This window comes from Mus caroli, chromosome 12, assembly GCF_900094665.2.
Source record: "Mus caroli chromosome 12, CAROLI_EIJ_v1.1, whole genome shotgun sequence".
NCBI classification, from domain to species: domain Eukaryota; kingdom Metazoa; phylum Chordata; class Mammalia; order Rodentia; family Muridae; genus Mus; species Mus caroli.
In genome coordinates this window covers 4,898,455-4,922,978 of record NC_034581.1, presented here as the reverse complement: position 1 = coordinate 4,922,978, position 24,524 = coordinate 4,898,455, and the positions used below count along the sequence as shown (strand labels likewise).

Below are 24,524 nucleotides of genomic sequence, written 5' to 3'. Positions count from 1 at the left end.
TCGATCCTTTCCTTGTGCATGTTTCTGAACTGTAACCAGCAGTACATAAATAATGTTCATCAGTACCTTTATGAAAAAAGTAAGTACATTAGTCAGGTCTAAGATACACAGTTCATCACTGCAGTTTTACAAAGGGAAACAAAACCACAGGCTTCATTCAGTCTGTGCAAGATGCCTGGGCTCCTGTACCCAGCAGTAAAGTACTAGAGGATCTCTTCTCTTGGTGTTAATGTGCCAGTGTTTACTTATTTTGAAGTTAACAATTTTTGATCATAATTAAATCAAAGCATTATAATTTATAATATTCTTTTCCAATTTTAAATTATAAAGCAGCAATTTAAAACATTTTACTTAGCTTCTGTATTGTACAAATTTTACCTAACAGGTACATACCATTTTAATTTGAAAAATACAATATTTACTTTAAAAAAATGAATAAAAACATGCATTAGTCACTAGAACTAAGAGATCATCTATAAACTGTAAAGTTATGAACAAGATAAATTGGTATTATTTATCTACCTGAATACACTAATGTTCAGAGAGTACTCAGAAGAGTTCACATACATAATCATAACCAGTCATTTTAAAATAGAAAATAATTACATCTGATATGATGGTGAGTGGCCAGAGTACAATTAAAAATTAATTAATCAAAACTAGCCTTGAATATCACCTGAGATCATTTGTAAAGTACAACTTTGTGTATTGAAATCTGTATATTAATTTCAAAGAGAATCAAGAATATATAATCATAAAAAATACAAAGGTAAAATGTTACTGTGTCTTTAATTCAGAAGAAGTGGTCTGTAAGAACCAGGAGCGAAGCAAGACAGAAGTCCTTACCTCCCTCCAACCACCAAGGGGAAAAGCCCTTGGCATACGCTTAACATTTGAAGGGAATTTAAATTATGTATTCTCTTACTTAAACACTTTAGGAAAGTCAACATCTGAGAATTCTTATTGGTAAAATGCAAATATGTGCAATGCTACACTGCCATCCTTTCCCTAACAAACCATCTAGCATACCACCACACAGGAGCCCAGCTCTCCCTTCTCAAACTTATAAAAATGTGGCCCTGGGTCTCAGGACACAGCAGAGGCTTTTGCTTGTGAACTGTGAATGCTAACAAGCTGTTAACTAGGACATACCCTGTGGTGCTGTAAGAACCTTCTTGTCTTTGGGCTTCACCGAAAACCCAGCATGAGAGATTATCCATACTGGGAAGCGGCTCTTCATCAAAGTGTACAAGGCCTTTGCAAATGGCACGTAGAAGGGGGAGTAGCCTGGGTTACCTAGGGAAAGAAAAGACTCAGGATTTGAAAGAGCAATAGACCTATGCAAGGTTATGTACAGGCCAGAAAAGGTGGCTCAGAGTTTCTCATACCATTCTCTACAAATCTAGTAACATTCACATTTATACTTAGGTATCACAAGGAAGATCTTCAAGCCACAAATCAGAGCACAGAAATATCCTTTTAAGTCACCCTTATGTGGCTTCCCACTGTCACCTGGCTGAAGCCCCAAACCACTAATCCTGTCTTTATGGCATTTCAAGATCAGACCTATGGCATTTCAGATCATTATTAAGTTATTAACCTGTACCAAAGTTAAACTAGAAGAAATCAATAACAAAACAAACCAACCAACCCATGCCAGTCAAATCAATGCCACAATCTTAGAAAACTCAAGGGAGTTTATTCAGTGTTATCTTGTCACTTACCACAAGTATTTGTAGTGTATATGTATGTGGATGATCACTGACTGAAATAAACACTACATGTGACTTATTTGTAGAATGTAGAATGTATTTTTGACATGGGTTAGGTACAGAGAAACAGAATAATGAATACGTTACGGCTGCAGGGTGAAAGACAATGAAGTAGGGGTATCTAGCCTGCACTCCTCATCTGTACACATTCTCACTGTCTGTAGTCCTTGTCATAGATGTCTCCTGATTTCTTCATTCTGTCGGGTTTTCTCTACTTTGGCTGAACACATCTGTGACGATGGTATTTGAATCACGATTGGCATCTACACCTAGTGTTCCTATTTTGTAGCTCCTTGGATAGGCAGCACAGTAAAAATGGTTAAGAATGCAGGCAGACTGGCTTTCCCTATGGACTGTAAATTTCAGAAGTTGTTTACTCTCTCTATGCTTTGACTTCCCCTCCAGAACAGGATGATGTATAAATGTACATGATGCTCAGGGAATTTATAGATTAAGGCATATTCTAACATGACTTGAAACATGGTAACAGCTATATAGGTGTTAACTATTCCCCTTGTACAGCCTTCTGGAATCATGGCACTCTGTAACGGTTTCATTGTTCATACTGTTATCATGCTCCTGTAGTATTCTGACCGAAAGCTTTAAGTTTTGAGCATCTTACAGTAGGGTTAACTGGCAACTTTGCCAAGTAACATGAAAACGTTCTCAAACGTGCTCTATGGTCAGCTTGCAGTCATTGTGCAGTTGCAGATGAGGGAAGGGAGAAGGGGACTATCAACAGAAGGCGGCACCCATGCTGTCTGTGAGTGTCTGCCCCCTCTTTATAAATGTAAACCTTCCCAATGGGGATGCTGCTGCTGAGCATTAAGTAGAGAACAGCACTCAACATCTTCCCATCTAAGAGCCAGTGTCATACACCGCTAACTCTGTCCCAATCCCCCTCTGCACCCCCTCCCTCCCCATAGGAGCATCTTCTGATCCAGCACTGAACCTCTGCAGGAACTTCTTGTGTTGGAATCAAATAATTCAATTTATTTGTCATTTAGTCCTTTGTAAAACATTCCATCTTATACACCTTTACACACACACACACACACACACACACACACACACACACACACACACACCATACAGGTGTACATGCTCATATTTTAGTAACTGGCAGGGCAAATCCTTTCTCTTTGTTTAAAACTTTCTAGGCTGGTCTCAAACTTTAGTTCCACTTAAAAATTCTTTTGGGGATTCTGATTGAAATTATATTTAATTACTCCTCCTCCTCCTCCTTAGTTTTTTCGAGACAGGGTTTCTGTGTAGCTATGATTGTCCTGGAATTCTCTCTGTAGATCAGGCTGACCTTGAACTCACAGAGATCCGTTGGCTTCTGCTTCCCCAGTGCTGGGACTAAAGGCATGTACCACCACTGCCTAGCTTACATATTACTTTACAAAAATTTTACTGACTGTGGCCTCCCAGGAGCGTGTTCTATCCTCAAATCACATTTTAATGCCACATAGTCAACATATGCTAGAGGTGTTACTTGCTAACCCTCTGAGCACAGGAAGATTGTACCTGAAGTTAGTGTTTACACGTTCTAACTCAGTCTTCATTTGATGTGGCAGTGAGAACAAACAGGTTGTGTAACGTTTGAGACAAGGTAAAGACATCTGGGAAGAGGGAATTGCAATTGATAAAATACTCCCATCAGACTGGCCTGTGGGCAAGCCTGGGCTGCAATGTTCTTGAGTGATGATTGATGTGGGAGTAACCGGCTCACTGTGGGTGGTAGCATCCCTGGGCTGGGTGCTATAAGAAAGTATGCTGATCAAGCAAAGGGAGGCAAGACAGTAAGCAGCTCTCCTCCATGGCCCCTGCATCAGTTTCCGCCTTGAGTTCCTGCCCTAATTTCCTTGAATGATGGAAGGTAAAGCTATAAGATAAAATAAACCATTTCCTCCCCAATTTGTTTCTGGTCATAGTGTTTTATCACAGCAATAGAAACTAACCATCAGTAAACAGAAGCTGTTAGAATTATTACAAGCAATGATTTAGATTCAACCGTTCTAAAGACAGGTTATGCAAAAACACTTTGAGCACAAGGTAACGGCACACTATAGAACGGCTTTTTTGGCAGTGTAGGTTCCAGCCCATCCTCTTATTGATTATAGGATCCTAATTAATTCTTCTTACTTTAATATACTATTTTATTATCATCAAGTCAAATGCCAACTACAATATGCTCAGTTTCCCTATTCCCACTGTATAGCTTCCATTGTATATTATTTTAACCATTACATTTGCATTGGGAACTTGCTGTTTGGAAGTCACTGTGCCATACATAGGCACACAGGAGCTCCATGGGGTTTATACAGTATGAGGGAATATACACACATAACCAAGTGGGTGAGCTGATTCACCAATGGCATAACTCTTACAAACAAAACAAGTGTTTGATAGGTATTAGTATGTTGCGATAGGTAGTAGTATAGATAGGATGTTGTGATAGGTATTAGTATGACTTAAAAAACAACAAACCCAAGGTCTGAGGAAGTGACTTTTCTGAGGCCCAGAAGGTAAGACAAAGGCAGTGAAGCAGTAAAGAGCATAGTTACTAAAGCAACACAAGTCCCCCAGACCTTGGCTCTTCCTATTACATTCAATAACATCGTTACCAAGGAACACACCTGGATTCCAAAGCCTGGCTGCACAGAGTGGAGGGGGAGAGATAACCTAGTCAGCATCTTGAGACTACAGTAAGAAATCTGCCTTTTAGTCTACGAAACACAGGGGCTGGTTAAGAGTTAAGGCATGATTAGGTTTCAATCCTTTTTTTAATTATAAGAATAATTAGAAAACATTATGATTTTAGTAATATATATAAAACATAAAATAGGTAACTTCCTATAAAGATACAAAGCACCACAGCTTATTCAAGAAGACTTCAATAATCTCAATGGTCCCACTAAGAACTAAAGAAAGTCAAGCTTAAAAATTAAAGATCTCATGAGCAAATCCAGACCTACATGGCTTCACCTTTAAATGCTGTCAAATATTTGAAAGGGAAAAATACTATCAAGTTTATAGGTATTCTTCAAGATAACACACAAGGAAGAAATAGTTATCAACTTGTTATGTGAGGTATATATTACCCTCATGCCAAAACCAGATGGAACTTCTAGAAAAACAGAACTACAAGTCAGTATTCCAATGAATACACATGAAAAATTCGAATCTAAAGGCTAGCAAATTGGATCCATTAAGATGTTTTTAAAAAGTACATTATGACTAAGTAGAAGTGACTGTAGATGACAGGATTCATTTAACATTAAAAATAGATTTTACTTATCATGTTTATAAGCTGAATGAGTCACATAGTCATCTTAGAGTAAAATTGGAACTTATAGTTTGTCAGGAGTGTATTTAGTAATATAGGTACAATTTTAAACATACTGACCATGAAACACTGAATCAGAATTCCTACCCTCTATATACAGTCTTTACACACAGTGACACTAGTCTCTTTCCATTAATGTCTACTTGTCTTTGTATTTACCCTCTCTTTCACCTTTAAGACAGGGTTTCTCACACTCTAGAACATCCTGGCCTGGTACTTTACCATGCATCCAGGGCTGTCCTCGAACTCCAAGCAGTCCTCTTGACTCAGCCTGCCAAGTGCTGGGATCATAGTCATGTGCCACCATGCTGACCATTTCTCCACCAAGTTTATCTACCTCTGTGTAGGCAAGGTTCTCTCCTCTCAGCTGGTGTGGTTCTGGGATCCACTTACCACCGTCTTCATATTTCACTGCACCTATCTCGGAGGACTGGGCAGGTTTGACCTCTTTACCCTTGTTCTTAGCAACCTTCTGAAAAATGAAGGTTCTATACAACCACGGATGGATAGCATTTAGAGAGCAACACACAGTGCAACACAAGGAGGCTGCTGAAGATAGCACACCTGGAGAGGCCACAGAACTCCAGATGCCTTCACCTGTAAACACGCACCCCAACTTTCATGACAGTTCCTGTAGATGAGCTCCCAAAGACAGGGTAATGGAATGCCACCAACTAAGGAGCAGAATAAGCCTAGGCCTCTCAGGAATCTGACAGAAATGACTGAGGCCACAGAGGAAAGAGACCATGGAACCAGGAATGTGTCCCACTTCCCTCCATCTGCAGTGCACCTGGCAACAGCTTCCTCTACTTCCTCGGCACACAGGAAGCATGGCTTCCCTGTGGGCATTCTGCCCCTGAACCTTGTGAGTAGAGCTCTCACTACTCTGTAATACCTCACACACCTCAGTGGCAGAGGTGATATTTTTGGTCTTTGCAGAATACACAGAAGAGACAATAAGTAAAGCGAGTCCCCTAGGCGGGGCATTCAGTGGGCAGCCTACCTCACTCAGCTACTTCACAGACGTTAAGACTTACTTGCCAATGCCACCCTAACCCTTCTCAGCCACTCATGTCTTCCCTGAGAAACGGGATACTTAAGTGACACTCCTCTTGTTATGCCCATGTTAAGTGATTGCAAAATCCAGCTGGATTGAGTCACTACCTCTGCCCCAGAATTCATCACAGTTATCAAATCCAAAAGGACTTATTTGTATTAAGTTTAAGCAACAAATTCCTCTTTTACGCATGACTGTGACACCTCCAGCTTTTCTGCATCAGAAATCGGTGGCAGGGCAAAGGGACCTGTGTCCTCAGGCGCTGATTCCCATGCAGGCACTACTTGTAAGAACTAGAAGCGTAGGTCCTTTCATTAGCTGGAAGTGGCTAACTAACATCCTAAGCACCCCTAACTCTGAGGACTGCAGATGAATCTTGGACCCTTTCAGACTGTACTCTCAATATGTCTGCCATTTCATAGTGAAGCTGCTGAAGAATTTATATACTTTTTTTTAAATTTAATTCCTTTCATTCAGTATATAGGCTACTCTACTATCCCCAAGCAGTCTGTCTCCTCACTCTCCACTAGAGTCACTCTCAGAAAGAAACTTCAACCCTTAATGGGAGACAGCCAGGTGGCGGGGCAGGGACTATTTCAGTTTCCTCTTAAATCCTTTCATATTTTGTCCATTTCAGTTGCCAAATTTTGTTTCAGGAAGACACTGTGCTTCCAGTCCATGATCGTGAGTCTATTATTTTCTGTACCCCATCTTCATCAAACCTCTGCTACATGGAGCAGCACCCACTATGCTGATAACTTCAAGCTCTCCCTGCTGGTAGAGTACATCTATTGTTCATTTTATCACATGCTATGAGACCGAGTTTCAAGAAGAATCTTGGGCTGGAGAGATGGCTCAGCAGTTATGATCACTGACTGCTCTTCCGAAGGGCCTGAGTTCAAATCTCAGCAACCACATGGTGGCTCACAACCATCCTTAATTTGAGATCTGATGCCCTCTTCTGGTGTGTCTGAAGACAGCTATAGTGAACTTACATATAATAATAAATAAATCTTAAAAAAAGAGAGATGCTGAGTCAGGACTGTCAACCCAGCTGAGAATGGCAGGCCCATACTGAGGAAAGGTTGGAGCCGATCCAGCTGAGCACGGGAACCTTCGACTCCTTTGCCCCATTCAGCTCTGAACATTAGCAGACAGGCTCCCACTTTTCACGCAGAAAAACTGAAGAATGAGCAACAGATCCCGAAAAACCAGAGACTGCTAATGAAATGCCCTGCTATACCCCACAACGAGGCTCGCCCACAGAACCCAACCATTCTGCTTTGCCCACATCTGTTAGAACTTAATAGAGGTTGTCGTGGATCTTGGGGTTCTTAGTCCTAGGAAAATGGCAGTAGCTGATTGCTCCGGGCATGTGGGCAAACCCTACCTCTGTTTGTAATGGTGCCAACCAGCTTTTCCTATCTTTACCTTAAAAATGAACATGTAGTAAAATATTTGAAGAAAAAAAACACTAATAAGAAAAAGGAATAGAGTAGAAAACTTAACAAATACAAAAAAGCCAAAGAAAATAATATTGTTCCTATGAACCAGGAGTAAAGCAAGAGTAAAGAGGGGAAAGCGCTTAGAATTCATGTATATAAAGCTGGGTGTGATGCTGTACACCTGTAATTCTACACTTGTGAGGGTGAAGTAGGAGGATTGTCAGTTTGAGACCACCTTAAATTACAGACCAAACGAAAGGCTTAGTGCTTGACACTCATGTACAAGGTCTAAGAGTCTTTGGCTTAAAGGACCCACTAAAACCCCAAATCAGAGTAGAAAATGCCAGCCATACCAAAGTGCTCCATTGTAAAATTCTAAATTCTTAGAACAAAAAAGAAAGTCTCAAAAACATGAACTGTGGGGGAAAACTTCACAAGTAAAATATAATGATCAGAATGACGCCAGAATTTCTAACAAGCAACTCCAGACCCTGTGGGGAGAAAGGATTACTGTCTCTGAATTCCAAGGAAAAATTATTTCCCAGCCAGAAGTCCAAGACAGTGTCTTTTTCTCCTTCCATACATTGCACACACTCAGACCACCATGCCACACCCCCAACCTTACACAACTCTTGGATAGGCTGCACTATTGGCAAGATGGCTCCTCTGCACGTCTCAGGAAATAACCAAAGCACTTCACCAACAGTGAGGGAATATCAAGAGTGCAGTGTGAGCTCTAGGAAAGGGATCGAACCTGACACAGAGTAATGAGAATTTGCAGGAGGGCAGCCAAGCAGGAGCATGGAGCATGGTCAGCGCAGACCAGGTGTGAAGGACAGCACACTAGGGCTACAGTCCCCAGAACAAAGGGAACCATCCCCGAAAGAAGGTCTCAGAACTTCTCACTTCTAGAAAAGTGCTAGGCTAACGGGGTGACTGGAGCATAGGAAACTAAGGAGCAGAGATAGACATTCCCTCAGTGAAGGCAAGCCAAGAGGAAAGGAAGTGCAGTTAAAAGACAGTACAAGAGACAATACAAATATTATGCAGTTCTATTTTAATCTCAGAACTGTAAAAGCACTAAACACTGACCAGATTAAAAACAGAAAAATAGGAAGGAGGGGTGTGTGACTATGTACAAAGAGGCAAGGTGTACCCTCCACCTGGGCGGAAGTGAACAGAAAACCGCCAATAGTCAGAACAGAGTGCAGAAATGTACGTGCTGATTTAGAAATGCTGACCAATACCTAGCACACGTTGGTCAGCACAAACTGGACTTAGATATTAAGGGAGGGAAAGAAGTTAGGAGTGGATAGGGACGTGAGAGAGATCTGGGAGGAGAATATGATCAAAACACATTATATAAAATTCTCAAAGAACTAATAAAACTATCACGTTTAAAAAGAGTAGTGTTTGACTTAAACCTTGAGTTTGAGTCCTGGGACCCATGTGGTGGAAGGAGAGAACTGACTCTTCCATGTTGTCTTCCGACCTCCACGCTAGCAGCATGTACTGACCCCCACCCACCCCGATGTACCACAGGAACACAAGGACGTGTGAACTAATGCCAGGAGCATATAGTACAAGCGTTTCTGAGTATCTGTCAGAACAAAGCTAATTTTAAAGATCAGTTCAATGAGGTTTCTTTCTTCTCTCAATAAGATAACACTATGAAGGCAAATGAGGAAACTGAAAAAAGTACCTTGGATAAGAAAATAGTGAGCAAGGACGAGGCCTAGATGTCAAGGCATTCTACGAACAGGGAAATACACTGAGCTAACTGCACGGAGGCAGAGGACACAGATAGACTCAGCTGCAGAACAATCTGTTTTATGTAGAAACATCCCTGCAGACCAGGAGGGCAACAACAGCCTTACTGATCCGATGAATGGAACTTAAGGAACCACCCAGCTCGAAAGCAAAGAGAACACAGGGCTTCCAGCTCAAAAGATTATCAACAAAACAAAGCATGCAAAAGGGCAGGGCTGTCTGCATAAGCTTAGAGGAAAAGACAATTTGATCAGTTTCATGATGATGAAAATAGCTGTACAGCCACATAAATATGGAAAATAAGGTAAAATACAGCTCAAAGGTCTCTTGCCACGGTGACAGGAAGAACACAAGGCCAAAGCTTCATGCTTGCAACCAACCGGACATCTCTGACTGTGACAGAGCTAAGTCAGAGACAACCCAGATGAAAATCCCAGAGCAGCAACGCCACCTAAGCGCATAAGCATCTTTAAAAAGGTGGAAAGAAGTTATTTAAAGCTTTAGCTTCTATAAAGCTGTAAATATTTAAAAAAAAAAACCATTTACAAGGCAAATTACAAAACTATGTATGTGGTACATAAGACAAGGTTTCTCTATACAATAACTAATATAAAAGATACAAATGTAAAGAAAACTAAAAACACACACCCAGAGTAGTAACCGTGACTATCATTGGTAGTGGTAATTTTATTTGTCGGATTCTCCAGTTTACCGGCAGTCACTCTGAAACCAGAGGTTTTGAAAACCTGTGACTTTTCGACTTACCGGGAATGATGAAGATAAGCTGTTCTGGCTTGCTGACACCTTGTTTCTCAAAGAGGTTAGTCCAGGGCCCACATTTTATGATCTTGGTTTCAACTCCACCACAGAGAAAGAATTCCTCATGCACAGGGATTTGTTCCTCGACTTCTGAGGCCATCTCTAAATAAAAGGTGGAAAGGGTGAGTGAGAAACAAAGTACAGAGCCAGCAGCTGGCAGGTGCGGCACCACACCTGCAGTCTCAGCACTCGAAGACATGAGTTCAAGGTTAGCTTCCTCAGCTACATAGGGTTTGAGGCTAGTGTGGATTACAGGAGACCCTTTCTCAAACCCCCCACCCCCACAAAAGACAGTAAAACAGAAAACCATGAGCCAAAGACAGTACTGGAGAATAAAAAGGGGGGAAGCTTAAAACACCACGTAGAAGAAAATGCCACAGGGCATGTGTCAAAGATACAGCACTATTCGACTATCTACATTAAAGGACTGAAAGACAAATAAGGGGATTCTCACAAAACAGGCAGTCGTATGGTCAGAAAGGAGCAGAAATCAGAGCCAGATCAGCATGCTCCCCCCTGTCTCCAGTTGGGAGTGACAGTTCCCTTGGATGACATCCACCTCCCTAGTCTGCAGGTCTCGGATGGCCCGGTGCCTCACCTGACACAGGCCCTTTACCTCCACCTGGCCAAGGTTAGTGAAAGGCTCAGCTCTCCCAGGATGGAAGGCCACTGAGCTCAGTCTAGTCATCTTCTTCTTTAAAACTTCTGTAAGCACACTGTTTTGTGTAATGGAAACACTACGTCACTGAATTATGAAAGAGGTAGGCAGACAATGTCTAGGACATGAGGCAGCAGGCATAAATAATTCTCTAGATAACTTCATACAGACAAACTGGTGATCCTGAACTCTTTATGTAATCCCTCCAGTGCCCTTCTTTGTTCCATCTGCGGGCACTGAGTCTTTTTAAAAATTATTATTTTTACTTATTCACTTTACATCCTGGGCACTGCCCCCCTCCTGGTCACCCTTCCCACTCCCTCCCTCTCCCTCTTCTCTGAGCTGGTCATCCCCCCACCCCCACCCCTGGCCCATCAAGTTTCCATGAAGCTAGGTGTATCCTCTCCTACTGAGGCCAGACAAGGCAATCCCTGAGGCTATCAATGATCCTCTGTTACGCTTGCAGGGCACTGTCTTAACATTTCAAAACTCTATCCTTCTAACCCAGTGGTTCTCAACCTTCCTAATGCTGCGACCTCATGTTGTGGGGACCCCCAACCATAACATTATTTCGATGCTACGTCATAACTGTAAATTTTGCTTCTGTTGTGAATTGTAATGTAAAGATCTGATATGCTGCCCCTGTGGAAGACTGGGAATCACTGTTCTAGGCCCTTCACACCAACCTGCCCCTCAGTCTAAACTGTCCCTCCCATAGTGCCACAGCTCTTCTGTTCCTGTCACTCTGCTCACAATTCTGTCCCTCAGTTACTTCTGGAATGCTTTCCCTTCCGCTGTCAATGACCAACTGACTGCCTCCCAACCCCCAGGTCTAGCCCCACTCTCATCCTAGCATTCACAGCTCTGACCCAGGCTTCTAAAATGCTTTTCTTTTGTGAGGGGAGGCCATGGTGAGCTCTTAGAGGAGCAGATTGGAGAGTTCCAACGGTGGCTTCCTTGCAGGCTCCTGCCAGCTTGTGCTTCTCCCCCTGTGCTGTTAGCTGTGAAATCCCCCAACTGCGGCTGCTTTCCAACTGGAGGAAACTTTGTCAGCAAAAGATCCATAGCAATCACTGGAGCTTTTCCACTGGCAGAACTAAGAAGGACTCCTGGAATGGAGTGAGTGGAGGGCAAGGATGCTGCTAAGCATCGAGGCCCCACAATAGAGTTTCAAAAGGTAAAGGATGCCCAGGGTGGAAAACACTGCTCCAGGTAGCTGCAGAGGGAGATCTCTTCAATTTCCAATCCCACTGACACTTAATGTGTGCTCTAATTTCCTCTGAACTTACCTATGGGACTCAACTCACCTGTATGAGGAGACCCCTACACATACCACATCTCTGGGCCTCAGACTAGCAGCAGTGTCCCGCCTCCCTCTGCGAACCCTCCTCCCAGTCTTGGTTCACAGTGACTGGACACTAGCTTTGGCCTGTGCAAACCAGCACACCTCTCTGTCACGTACTAGGGCTGCAAGCATACCACCAATGAGCTCTGAACTTCAAGTCTATCCTTCCTTACATAGTTTTCTCCAGGTCTAGGGTAGTCATTTTAGAGTTCCTTTTACATAGAAATGTTGTGGCTTTTCTCCTATCAGAGCTTAATGGATCTTTGTGTTACACTCACCATTTGTGAATAACACAACGTGTGGCTTCTGTCTCCTGATTTAATTAGGACTCACATATCCCTCCTGAGATGCTGTAGTGTCCTCTGTGAATCTTTCCTACCTTAGACTCAGCTCAATTGTGCTTCCCACATGAAGCCTGTCAGTATCTTGCTTCATATTACCTGTTGTCATCTTTTAAAAAAGTGTTTGGTGGTATGTGTTTGGTGTATATATACTTGTATGAAGAAGTCAGAAGGGGACACCTAATGCTTTCCCGTATAGCCTTTTTGCTTTATTTCCTTGAGATAGTCTGTCACGGAGCATGAAGCTCTTTCTTTGGCTGGGCTTGCCAGTCAAGAAGCTCCAGAGAGCCTCCTGTCTCTATCACCTTATGCTCAGAATACAGGAACTCTGGTCACACCTGACTTTTATGTGGGTGCTGGGGATTTGAACTCAGATCTTCATCCTTGTATAGTAAGCATTCTCATTTCCCCAGTGAACAGTCATTTTCTCAAGTGGACACTGGTTAGGTAGCCAGCTAATCTTAAAACTTAGTGTAAGCACACTCAATGTCTTTCCCCAGACTAACCATCTTAATCAAGGCAAATGCAATGCCAGTTAGGATGCAGTGTAATGGAAAATTCCACACATCTGAAAGCCATCTGACAGCTTAGGCCAGAATCTATAAAAAACAATCACTTTGCCTCAGCTTGAAGAATTGATCCTAAAACAAACAAAAATTACAAAAATATTTCTGTAAGACTGATATAAAAATGTGGTTTACAATAGCCAAAGTGCCAAGGAACCCAAGCGGTCATTCGTGGAGTTAAGCAAACTGTGATAAAGCGGTCTACAGACAGTCCGTTGTACAATGTCTGGTATTGGAGAATGATAAGCTACAGTTCGGTATCCATCGAGGCAGCCTTGCTAACTGCCTTTAAGTTTCCCTTTCTCCTAACATTTCTGTCTCACTGCTCTAGTCTTAGGATCTGCTGTCCCTTATTTCCATTGTTTATGTCTATATTACTTTACTATCATTTCTGTGAATTTAGGTAGGAAGAAAAAATGAATACAAATACTCAAAATTTCATGTTTAATCAAGTCTTAATTGGTTTTTCTTAGGCAAAAATGGAAAGAAAGCCTACGAAAGTGAGAACCGTTCCCGATACCGAATGTGTTGATTAAGTGTCAGTCACCTTTTTACACACACTTATTTTAGGTCACCAGTAAATGCCACTCTAGCCTCGTCTCAGGAACTACCTACCATAGCACAGGAACTCTGTTTGTGAAGGTTTTCTGATGTTTACAATGCGTCAGAAACAAAATTAGATGGGGCTTTACACAAAATGTTAACTTTGGACCTGGATCTCGAAGCCACTGGCCACACTTAACAGTTCAGCAGTGGGAAACGAACAGGTTTGCGTAAGTTGCACAAATTTTAATCACACTTGGTTCTCATCCAGCCCGCCTCCTGGAGCCGCCATTAAACACATCTGCCTCTTAACTGCTTAAGTACAAGTAAATGACACCTTGGGGGGTTGATTTCCCTCGAGATTTATGAGAGTTCAAGCAGATAAGAAATTCAAGCACAGTCTCTAAAAACTGCAAAACGAAACCTGCAAGTGCAGCTCTAAAGTCAGCTCAAGCCAAGCAGGGCTGAGAGTGTGCAGTTCCCACGCGTGTTCCCCAGGCAGCCTTCCCTTCCCTGCCCTCGTTTGTCTTATTCTCAACAAGCATGAAGAAGGAAAGAAAATCTTACCTAAGAAGTAATTCAGTTCGGCAAATGACACAAAGCACTGTAAGACAAGTATGTTTCTGAGGAGTGACAGTTCCACTGTCAGCCTCAGCTACAGCCTATAGGCAGGCTTGGATTAAATCAATTTGATAAGCATCGAGTCTAGCTGGATGAGAACCAAGACCAAACCAAGTGTGACTGCAATTTGTGAAACTTAGGCAAACCTGTTTTCCTAAGGGCAGTGCTTATGTGTATTAATCATTTCTGAATTTTGAATTTTATGTGGCAACATAATTTCTCCACTTTAATCTTATACAAAAAAATAGGTAAAACAGAAAACCAGCATTTGATCAGTATGAAGCTTAGATTAAACTAATATTTTCATTATATCTATACTATTTATAATGCCGATATATAAACTACATTGTACGAAGCCCATGAGAACAATAAAGCTGAACTGATGAACAAAAATATTCAAAGTAGAGTTGTATGTGCACCTTACTGGGCTTCAGTATCCGGCTGCCTGCTGTTTTATTTTTTATATTTATATTTTACCTACTCAGAATCCCTACAATCATGTAGGAACAGGCATAACTTTTTAAAAAGCTTGATTTTTAGGATGTCCTGAGAGCCTTCAATCACATTAAACATAAAAAAGACACGGGAGATTTTTGGATTTCCTTCCTTTCTTTTGGGCTCTGTGTCTTTACCCGTTATGCATATGTACAGCAGACAGAGGTCAACTTTAGGTATCTTGGTTTACTGTTTTCTGGAACCTCCATGTTTCCATACAGTCTCACATGAACTGACTGGCTGGTCAGCAAGCTCTCAGGACCAATATGTCCCTCCCTACTCTCCCTATGCTGAGGTTTCAATAGGGCTTTTAAGTGAGGACTTGGGGTCCAAACTCAGGTCCTTCTGAGTGCACTGAGCTCCCCCAATCTTCAAGAGTTCAATTATTAACGATATCTAATAATAACTTGTAGCACTTACTACACACATCTGGTGGCTAAGAAGCTTCTAAAAAAGCTAATTTTTATGCACATTGTCAAACACATACACCACTTATTGTTTCACTCTGAAACAGAGCAGAACATACACTTTGTATGTGTCTGCTTCTGAATGAAGATTGATTTATGTGTTTTCCTGGGTACCACTATTTAACCTAGTTGTGAAATACTTGGCGACTGGACATGTACAGATTGACTTTTTCAAGGTTCATGGCAGACACACAAAATGTGTTTCATATGGAAAGACAGTATGTGAAGAAAATATGAAAAATAGCAGAAGCTCTGTTTCAAACACCAATATGCTGGCTATCTCCACGCATTAAACAACAGAGGTGAGCCTGGCAGTTGGTTCTCACTAGAGCAATGCTGGGGTTTGAACTCAGGGCCTTGTACATGCTAGGCAAGTGTTCTACTACTGAATAATGTTACCCGTCATTCAAGGTTTGTTTTTAAGTTTAAAATCTGATTTTGCAATAGCAGACTAGCTCGCTTTCAAAAATCTTCCACAATGACAATTAGAAAAAACAAATCCACAAATCAGCACCTAGACCTATAATCACTCCAAACCCAGATGCTTAGGTGCCACTGTAAGAACACAATAACACCCAGGACAGTATGTCTCTGCTAGAGCCCAACTAGCCTATCAGAGCGGATTCTGAATAGTCCAACATGGTGGAATCTGATAGAGGTCCTTCAAGAGGAAATTAATAAATCCCTTAAAGAATGCCAGGAAAATACAAACACAAACACACATATTACACCACCATCACCACCACCACCACCACCACCACCACCACCACCACCACCACCACCACCACCAGCAGCAGCAAAATAACAGAAACTAACAATCACTGGTTATTGATATCTCTTAATATCAACAGCCTTAATTTTCTAATAAAACATCACAGGCTAACAGAACAGATTACAAAACAGAATCTACCCTCCTTCTCCATCCAAGAAACATACTTCAACATCCAGAATAGACATTACCTTAGGGCAAAAGGTAGGGAAAATATATTCTAAGCAAATGGACCTAAGAAGCAAGCTGTATAGCCATTTTACTATCTAACAAAATAGACTTCAAACTAAAACTAATCAAAAGAGATGGTGAAGGACAATACATAATTAACAAAGGAAAAATTCACCAAGATATTTCAATTCTTAACATCTATGCCCTAAATACAAGGCCCACCCACTTTTTTTTTCAAATTTTTATTGATATTTTCTTCATTTACATTTCAAATGCTATCCCAAAAGTCCCTTATACCCTCCCCCCTGCCCTGCTTCCCTACCTACCCACTCCCACTTCTTGGCCCTGGTGTTCCCCTGTACTGGGGCATATAATCTTTGCAAGACCAAGGGCCTCTCTTCCCAATGATGGCCGACTAGGGCATCATATGCTACATATGCAGCTAGAGACACGAGCTCTGGGGGTACTGGTTAGTTCATATTGTTGTTCCAACTACATGGTTGCAGACCCTTTCAGCTCCTAGGTACTTTCTTTAGCTCCTCCATTGGAGGCCCTGTGTTCCATCCAATAGATGACTGTGAGTATCCACTTCTGTATTTGCCAGGCACTGGCATAGCCTCATACAAGACAGCTATATCAGGATCCTTTCAGCAAAATCTTGCTGCCATGTGCAATAGTGTCTGTGTTTGGTGGCTAATTATGGGATGGATCCCCAGGTTGGGTAGTCTCTGGATGGTCCATCCTTTCGTCTTATCTCCAAACTTTGTCTCTGTAACTCCTTTCATGGGTATTTTGTTCCCTGTTCTAAGGAGGAATGAAGTATCCACACGTTGGTTTTCCTTCTTGATTTTCTCTTGTTTTGCAAATTGTATGTTGGGTATTCTAAGTTTCTGGGGTAATATCCACCTATCAGTGAGTGCATATCTAGTGACTTCTTTTGTGATTGGGTTACCTCACTCAGGATGATATCCTCTAGATACATTCATTTGCCCAAGAATTTCATAAATCTATTGTTTTTAATAGCTGAGTAGTACTCCATTGTGTAAATATACCACATTTTCTGTACCCATTCCTCTGTTGAGGGACATCTGAAGGCCATCCACTTTTGTAAAAGAAACACTACTACAGCTTAAATCATACACTGACCCTCACACTTGTAGCAGAGACTTTATCTTTTACATATCCCACTCTCAATGAAAATGAATATACAGCAGAGCCAAACTTATGGTAAAAAACGAAAGTGGTGATAAAAGGAAGTACATAGCACAATGTGCCTACATAAAAAGGCTGGAAAGGGGCTGGTGAGATGGCTCAGCAAGTAAGAGCACCCGACTGCTTTTCCGAAGGTCCTGAGTTCAAATCCCAGCAACCACATGGTGGCTCACAACCATCTGTAACGAGATCTGACTCCCTCTTCTGGTGTGTCTGAAGATAGCTACAGTGTACTTACATATAATAAATAAATAAATCTTTAAAAAAAAGGCTGGAGAGATCTCAGATGGTTTTAACGAAGAATTCTACTAGACTTTCAAAGAAGAGTTAACTTCTCAAATTATTCAAATAAATAGAAACTAAAAGAACATTGCTCAATTCATTTTATGAGGTCACTGTTATCCTGATAGCCACACCACATAAAGACTCATAAAGAAAGAGAATAACAGACCAATTTCCCTTATGAACATAGATGCAAAAATACTCAATAAGATACTTGCAAACTGAGTCCAAGATCACATCAAAAGGATCACCATGATCAAGTAGGCTTCATCTCAAAGATGCAGAGATGATTCAATACATGAAAATCTGTCAAGGTAATCCACCATACAAACAAAGTGAAAGAAAAAAAAAACCCACATGATCATTTCATTAGATGAAGAAAAGGCCTTTGACAAAAATCCAACACCCCTTCATGATAAACACCCCGGAGAGATTAAGGATACAAAGGACAAAACTAAACATAATAAAGGCAATTTACAGATTTACAGCAAGTGTATAGTCAACATCAAATTAAATGGAGAGAAAGCTAAAGTAATTTCACTAAATTGAGAAATAAGACAAGGTTTCTTGTCACTCTATATCTATTCAATACAGTACTTGAACTTTTAGATAGAACAATAAGACAATTAAAGGAGATCAGGGGAATATAAATTGAAAGGAAGAAGTCAAAGTATCATTATTTGTAGATGATATGATAGAATATATACAAAAGACTTAAAAAATTCCACTAGAGAACTCCTACAGCTGATAAACACTTTCAGCAAAGTGGCTGGATACAAGATTAACACAAAGCAAAGCAAAGCAAAGCAAAGCAAAGCAAAGCAAAGCAAAGCAAAGCAAAGCAAAGCAAACAAAAAATAAATCCTACCAAACTAAAAGAAAACAAACCTTTCTCACCCCCCAAACAGTAGACCTCCTATATTCTTATATACAAATAACAAATGGACTGAGAAAGAAATAAGGGAAATATCTTTTACAATAGCCTGGAATAATATAAAATATCTTGGATAACTCTAAGAAGTGAAAATACTTGGATAGTAAAAACTTGAAGTCTTTGAAGAAAGAAACTGAGGAAGGTATTAGAAAACTGAAAGACCTCCCATGTTCATGGATTGGTAAAATGGTCACCCTACCAAAAGTCTCTCTGCAGATTCAACATAATGCTTATCAAATTCTAACACAATTCTTTACAGACCCTGAAAAGGGATTTTTCAACTTCATATGGAAAAACAAGCAAGCAACCAAACAAACCAAAAAACCAGGATAGCTAAAAACAATCATGAATAATAAAAGAACTGCTCGAAATATCACCATCCCTGATTTCAAGCTGTACTACAGAGCTACAGTAATAAAATCCACATGGTACTGGCATAAAAACAGACACATTAATGAATGGAATGGAATTGGAGACCCAGATATAAACCCACACCTGATTTTTGGCAAAGAAGCCAAAATTATATAATGGGGGGAAAAAAAAGAAAGCATCTTCAACAAACAGTGCTGGTCAAACTGGATGTCTGCATGTAGAAAATAATGAAAAAGGAAAATCCAGCTAATAGGGATGGAGGTAAGGAAGAGATGGTCTTTCGAACAACACAGGCTAACTAGATCTCAATATGGAAACAGAGAGTGCCACATATAATTCAAAAATGAAAAGAGAACACTAAAGCTTCCAAGCAATGAGTGTTTACATTATAACATATCTTTTGATCTTTGGACAGTCAAAGGTTATTTAAACAAGATATAGGGTACCTTAACCACAAAGGAAACAAGTTTTAAAATGCATTCTTTTGATTAAGAACTTGCATTTGTCAATAGACATGGATAGAGTATAATCAAGAGATAGGAAAGGAGGCACTCTCATATGTAGTATTCTGGATATAAGATCGTTGTTAGAATCAGCAACATGTTTAAATCCTGAATGCTACTCATGTGTCATGCATATTTGTGTGTGTGAATGTAGGTTTACAGTGTTCTCTGACTCTGTGATTTTTCTTCTCATTCTCTTAATCTCTGTATACTATCTATCTAAACAAATAATTACTTTTTGTGTGAGGCTAGGGGTTGAACCCAGGACTTTGTATATGTTAGGCAACTGCTCTATCACTGAGCTATGTCTTCAAGCCCATATTTTTTTGGGTGTAGCATCTTACATACAAAATAGATTTCACCAACATTCACATATCCAGAATATGTAAAGAACTTCTATGAATAAGAGAGAGACAATCCAATTAAAATATAGGCAAAATACCAGAAGGGCGTTATAAAAAGAGAAGAGCCATAACCAGACTGCTAATAACCATAAGGGTTTTCTAAAAGAGTCAAGGAATATCACATGGAAACTATCATCTGGGTATGTTGGTGCATACCCATAATCCCAGAATTTGGGAGGCTGAGGCAGGAATGTTGTGAGTTTGAGACCAGCCTGGGCTACTTGGTATATAAAACTGTCTCACAAACAAACAAACAAACAAACAAACAAATCCCCCAAACCACACACCAAGCTGTCGTGGTTCATGCCTATTTTTCTAGCCCTGGGGAGGTAGGAGAAAGATCAGGAGTTCAAAGTCAGTATGGTTTATAGAAGATTTGTCTCAAAAAATAATACAAAACAAAAAACTCTATAAAGTGTAATGCTGATCACAAGAGACAGATTTACAGAATCTGTCTATCTGTCTGTCTGTCTGTCTGTCTGTCTCTCTCTCTCTCTCACACACACACACACACACACAATTTTAGACTAGTGCTGGGATTCTTCTACTCCAGATTATGACATCCTTGAATATCAGGTTAAGGAGTTGGGAAACCAGTAAGTAATTCTAGAATTATCTTCCAAGGAACATGCACTGATAGCTGTTACAGTTTAAAAAATAAAAGGTTCCTAGAAAATACAAGGGATTTCATTTATTCTTGGTACATGGCACACCACCATAAAACTTAATACCTGAAGATATGTTATATTCTCACAGATTGTGTGGGTTGGAAATTTATAGAGTACAGCACAGTCAGTTTTTGGGACAATCCAAAGTAGAGTTAGCTAAGAAAAACTCAACAGCTGGCTTTGACTTGTTCACTGGGACAGGGGTCATCTGGAATTACCTTTATTGATAAGCTTAACAATGAATGCTCTAAAACAATAATAGGTTGAACACATAATCTTATATTTAATTCATATTTAATCTTTTCACATGGCCAATTTTAATAGGTTCTTGCAGTGCATGTAAGCTGCCTCCTGAGGTTGAGAACAAAGTTGCCTCACCTCTTACGACGTCACCTCACTAGTCACATAGCATTAGCTTTCAACACACTGATAAGCATATTGACCCTTTATGACACAGGCATACAACACAATGTTTCAGAAAAAGTGACCTGATATTTTGCCCATGATGATCTTAAAAGTCTCTCCTACTAACATTCCAACTTCTTCATCAAAGTAGTTTAGAAAAATGTTGAAGGCACCTGGAATGTAACAGTTTCCCAAAGTAAGAAAGAGCTTGATTAAAATATTCTTCTAAGAAGACAGCAAAACCTAGAAAAATGTAAGAGCACACTAAAGGTCAGAAGGTACCATAAACATTATATAAGAAACAAGAGCAAGGAATTTAAAAGTAATAATTGAAAGAACAGAACTTATGGGGTGGATTATCGGCAGAGTAGTATCAACAAAGAACGAGATGAGAGAATGTGGATAGATCCACAAAATTTACTAACCTGAATTGGTGGGAAACAGTCTAAAAACTCAGCAGTAGCCCCGGGACTTGTACTACAATGACAAATGACCTAAAATTCATGCAATTAGAGTTTCAGAGAAGGCAATGTGGGGCTAAAACACACGTTTTAAGAAAGAGTATCTGGAAACTTCTCAAATTTGGGAAGGACATAAATCTATAGATTCAAGAAGCTGAGCTTCTCACGCTGGAGAAATGTATACTATACTATTAGAAGCCATGCATTTTGTAAAACAAACAAACAAAAAGTTAAAAGCAGAGAAACAACACATCATCTGCAAGGGTAAAGGTAATTTTAATGTCAGCAGATTTCTTAGGAGAATCCACGAGGGACAGTGTCGACCACAGATGCCTGGGGAGCCCCAGCGCAGACTTGGATTTATTTCTAGAAGGCTGGCTGCCAGCGCATTGGCAGGGAGCCTCTGGCGACCTGGCCACAGGTCGGGCGAGTGTAGTACCATCGCATACCGCATGGCCTAGCGGCTGTGCACGCGGGGTGATGGCAGCTCAGTTATCCTGGCATCACCCCATGCGCAGCCCACGTACTCTTCCTCAGACAAACCACACAGTACTGGCAGCATCACCTCACCTGCCCACCCACAAGGTATCCGGGTCGTCCGCCGACTTCTCGGCAAAGCCTCACCAGACCCGGAAGTTCCGCCTGTACTGACGTCACAGCGCCGCGCCGCGCCGGTCCCGGAAGTTGGGACCGGTAGAACGTTTTGCATGGAACTCCCGTGAGAGAGTTTTGGTGGCAGCTTGGTGGGTAGGTGGTTTATAGTCAGCGAGGTTGCTGGGAGCACATAGAGCGTTTCTAGCATCCCACCTGAATTTTACCCGCTCTCTGTTCTTTGTCGTTTTGGTAAACGAGTTTTTCCTCTCTTCTGAGGTTCTTTCATTTTTTTTTTCCTCTACATCTGCCCACTTTTCCTTTCTTCCACCACCAGTTGCTTTTCTTTCCTGATTCATGAACACAAGAAAGTTGACTCTAAGCTGACCTTAGTGCTAGTATTCAACTTCATATACTATGCTATTTAGGATAATGCGACCTTCCAGAGCTATTTCCAACTTACTACAAACTTCAAGATAGTATCCTCAACACTTGGTACAATTGTAGGCAATCAGTGTATTTCTGTCCCCCAAAATACTGTAGCCAATATGGCAGTATTATAGCCAGAAGAAGCATGGAACTTAGAAAGAAAAAAAAAAAAAACATAGATAGTGATTATCACACATGGAAAAGCTTTGCACTTGTATCCAGCATCTCGGTGATAGTACCAACATCACTTATATTTTAACTTAAAACTCTTTTTGTATATTAGTAGCCTGGTGCCTATGGACGCTGGAAGAGGGCACTGGATTCCCTGGGACCTGAACCACAGAAGTCTATGGGCCACCATGTGGTTGCTGAGAATCAATCCTAGATCCTGTGGAAAAGCAGTTAGTGCTCATAACTACTGAACCAACATCCAACTCGCTGTGGAATGTAAACCGATAAATATCTTCATAACCCTTCTTTATCACTTCTACTTTCCACATCCAATAGGTAACATTTAATGAATATAGAAAAAGATATTCACCGTGTTAAGAGTTTTTCATGAACTAATTTTTAAACCCTTAGCATTTCAGTGTGGTCAATATTAACAAGTGATCACTAGAGTTTGGAGATATAAATACATAAAAGTAAATGATTATGTTACAGTGACCATAGGATATGTACCAAGTGGTGTCAGTTTTATGTGTGTAAATTTCCTGCCAGTAATGCTGTTAAAGGACTACTGACCTACCAAGGGCATCTTTCTGGGTATCTTTTCCATCCTTCTTTCATCCATAGACGACATGACAGAATGCATTGATGCAGGATTTCTTTTAATTCTTGGATATGTGTCTATGATGCAGAATCTCAAGTGATTTATGTTTCTGAATTCACTGAATCTGTGCCAGAAATAACAGAAGCAACAACAATTCAGACTTTATAGTTGGTAAGAGATTATTTCTATTAACTGCAGTGTAAAATGAGGTGTGAAGAAACTGACTTTCCCACAGTTAGTTAGGAGAGCTAGGCTCAGGTTACTTGCAGCAGTTTCTGTATTCTTCATGTTTTCTCTGGGCCATCTACTTTTGGAATATACATGTTCTTACTAAGTTGTCATATTTTTGCACACAATGTTCACTTTGCTACATGGCAGACTATGACTGTTGTAGCTTATATACGTAGCTGAATAGGATGCTCTCTGGAGGCAGAGGCTGGAAGATTTCTGTGTTCAAGGTCAGCCAGGTCTACAGAGTGAGTTCTAAGGCAGCCAAGCTTAGGCAGTGAAGGTAACCATTAACAACAGAAATCTGGTGAAGATGGCGTTGAATATGGGGCCTGGGAAGTGGAATATAGTTTGAAAGAAAATGGCTCCCATAGGTTCATAGGGAATGGCATCATCAGGAGGTGTGGTCTTTTCAGAGTAGGTAGGGTTTAGTTGGAGGAAGTTCATTTCTACGGGGAGAGCTTTGAGGTCTCAGAAGGTCAAAAAGGCCTGGCAGCTCACAGTTCACTTCCTGCTCCCTGTTGGTCTTGATGTAGAACTCTCAGCTACCTCTCCAGTATCATGTCTGCCTGCATGTCACCATGCTTTCCACCATGATGATAAAGGACTAAATCTCTGATCTGTAGGTCAGCTTGTCTTGGTAAGGGTTCTATTGTTGTGAAGACACACTATGACCAAGGCAACTCTTATAAAGAAAAACATTTCATTGGGGCTGGCTTACAGGTTCAGAGTCCGTGAGTCCATGGGGCCAAACCTGTTCAAACCATCACATTCCACTCCCTGGCCTCCATTGGCTGGCAGCAGTAACAAAATGCAAAATGAATTTAGTCCAACTTCAAAAGTCACCAAAGGTTATCACAGAATCAATGATGTTTAAAAGTCCAAAGTTCAAAGTCTCTTCTGAGATGTATGCAATCTCTTAACTGTAAGCCCTTATAAAATCAAAATCCAAAAACTGATCACATGCTTCCAATATCACAGAATATATATTACCATTCCAAAATGTCATAGTGAGGAAATACTGGACCAAAGCAAGACAGAAAACCATCTGGGCAAAGTCCAAACCCGGCAT

The 24,524-nt window shown here is 40.8% G+C and overlaps 1 protein-coding gene across 3 annotated transcripts in view; it reads right to left on the bottom strand.

Annotated features, from left to right (window-relative positions):
- Ldah (lipid droplet associated hydrolase) overlaps positions 1 to 22,075 on the bottom strand; it is an 85,432-nt gene extending 63,357 nt beyond the window's left edge. For 2 of the 3 annotated variants that reach the window (XM_021178871.2, XM_029484715.1), the window contains exons 1-3: positions 22,003 to 22,075; positions 10,162 to 10,317; positions 1,153 to 1,296 (exon numbers count right to left, since the gene is read on the bottom strand). In XM_021178871.2, the coding sequence (XP_021034530.1) occupies positions 1,153 to 1,296; positions 10,162 to 10,315 (298 nt within the window). In that variant the 5' untranslated portion in view covers positions 10,316 to 10,317; positions 22,003 to 22,075. Of the gene's footprint in view, positions 1 to 1,152; positions 1,297 to 10,161; positions 10,318 to 21,396; positions 21,466 to 22,002 lie in introns of all 3 variants that reach the window. The other variant, XM_029484714.1, reaches the window with a different exon arrangement.
- Between the last annotated feature and the right edge of the window lie 2,449 nt (positions 22,076 to 24,524).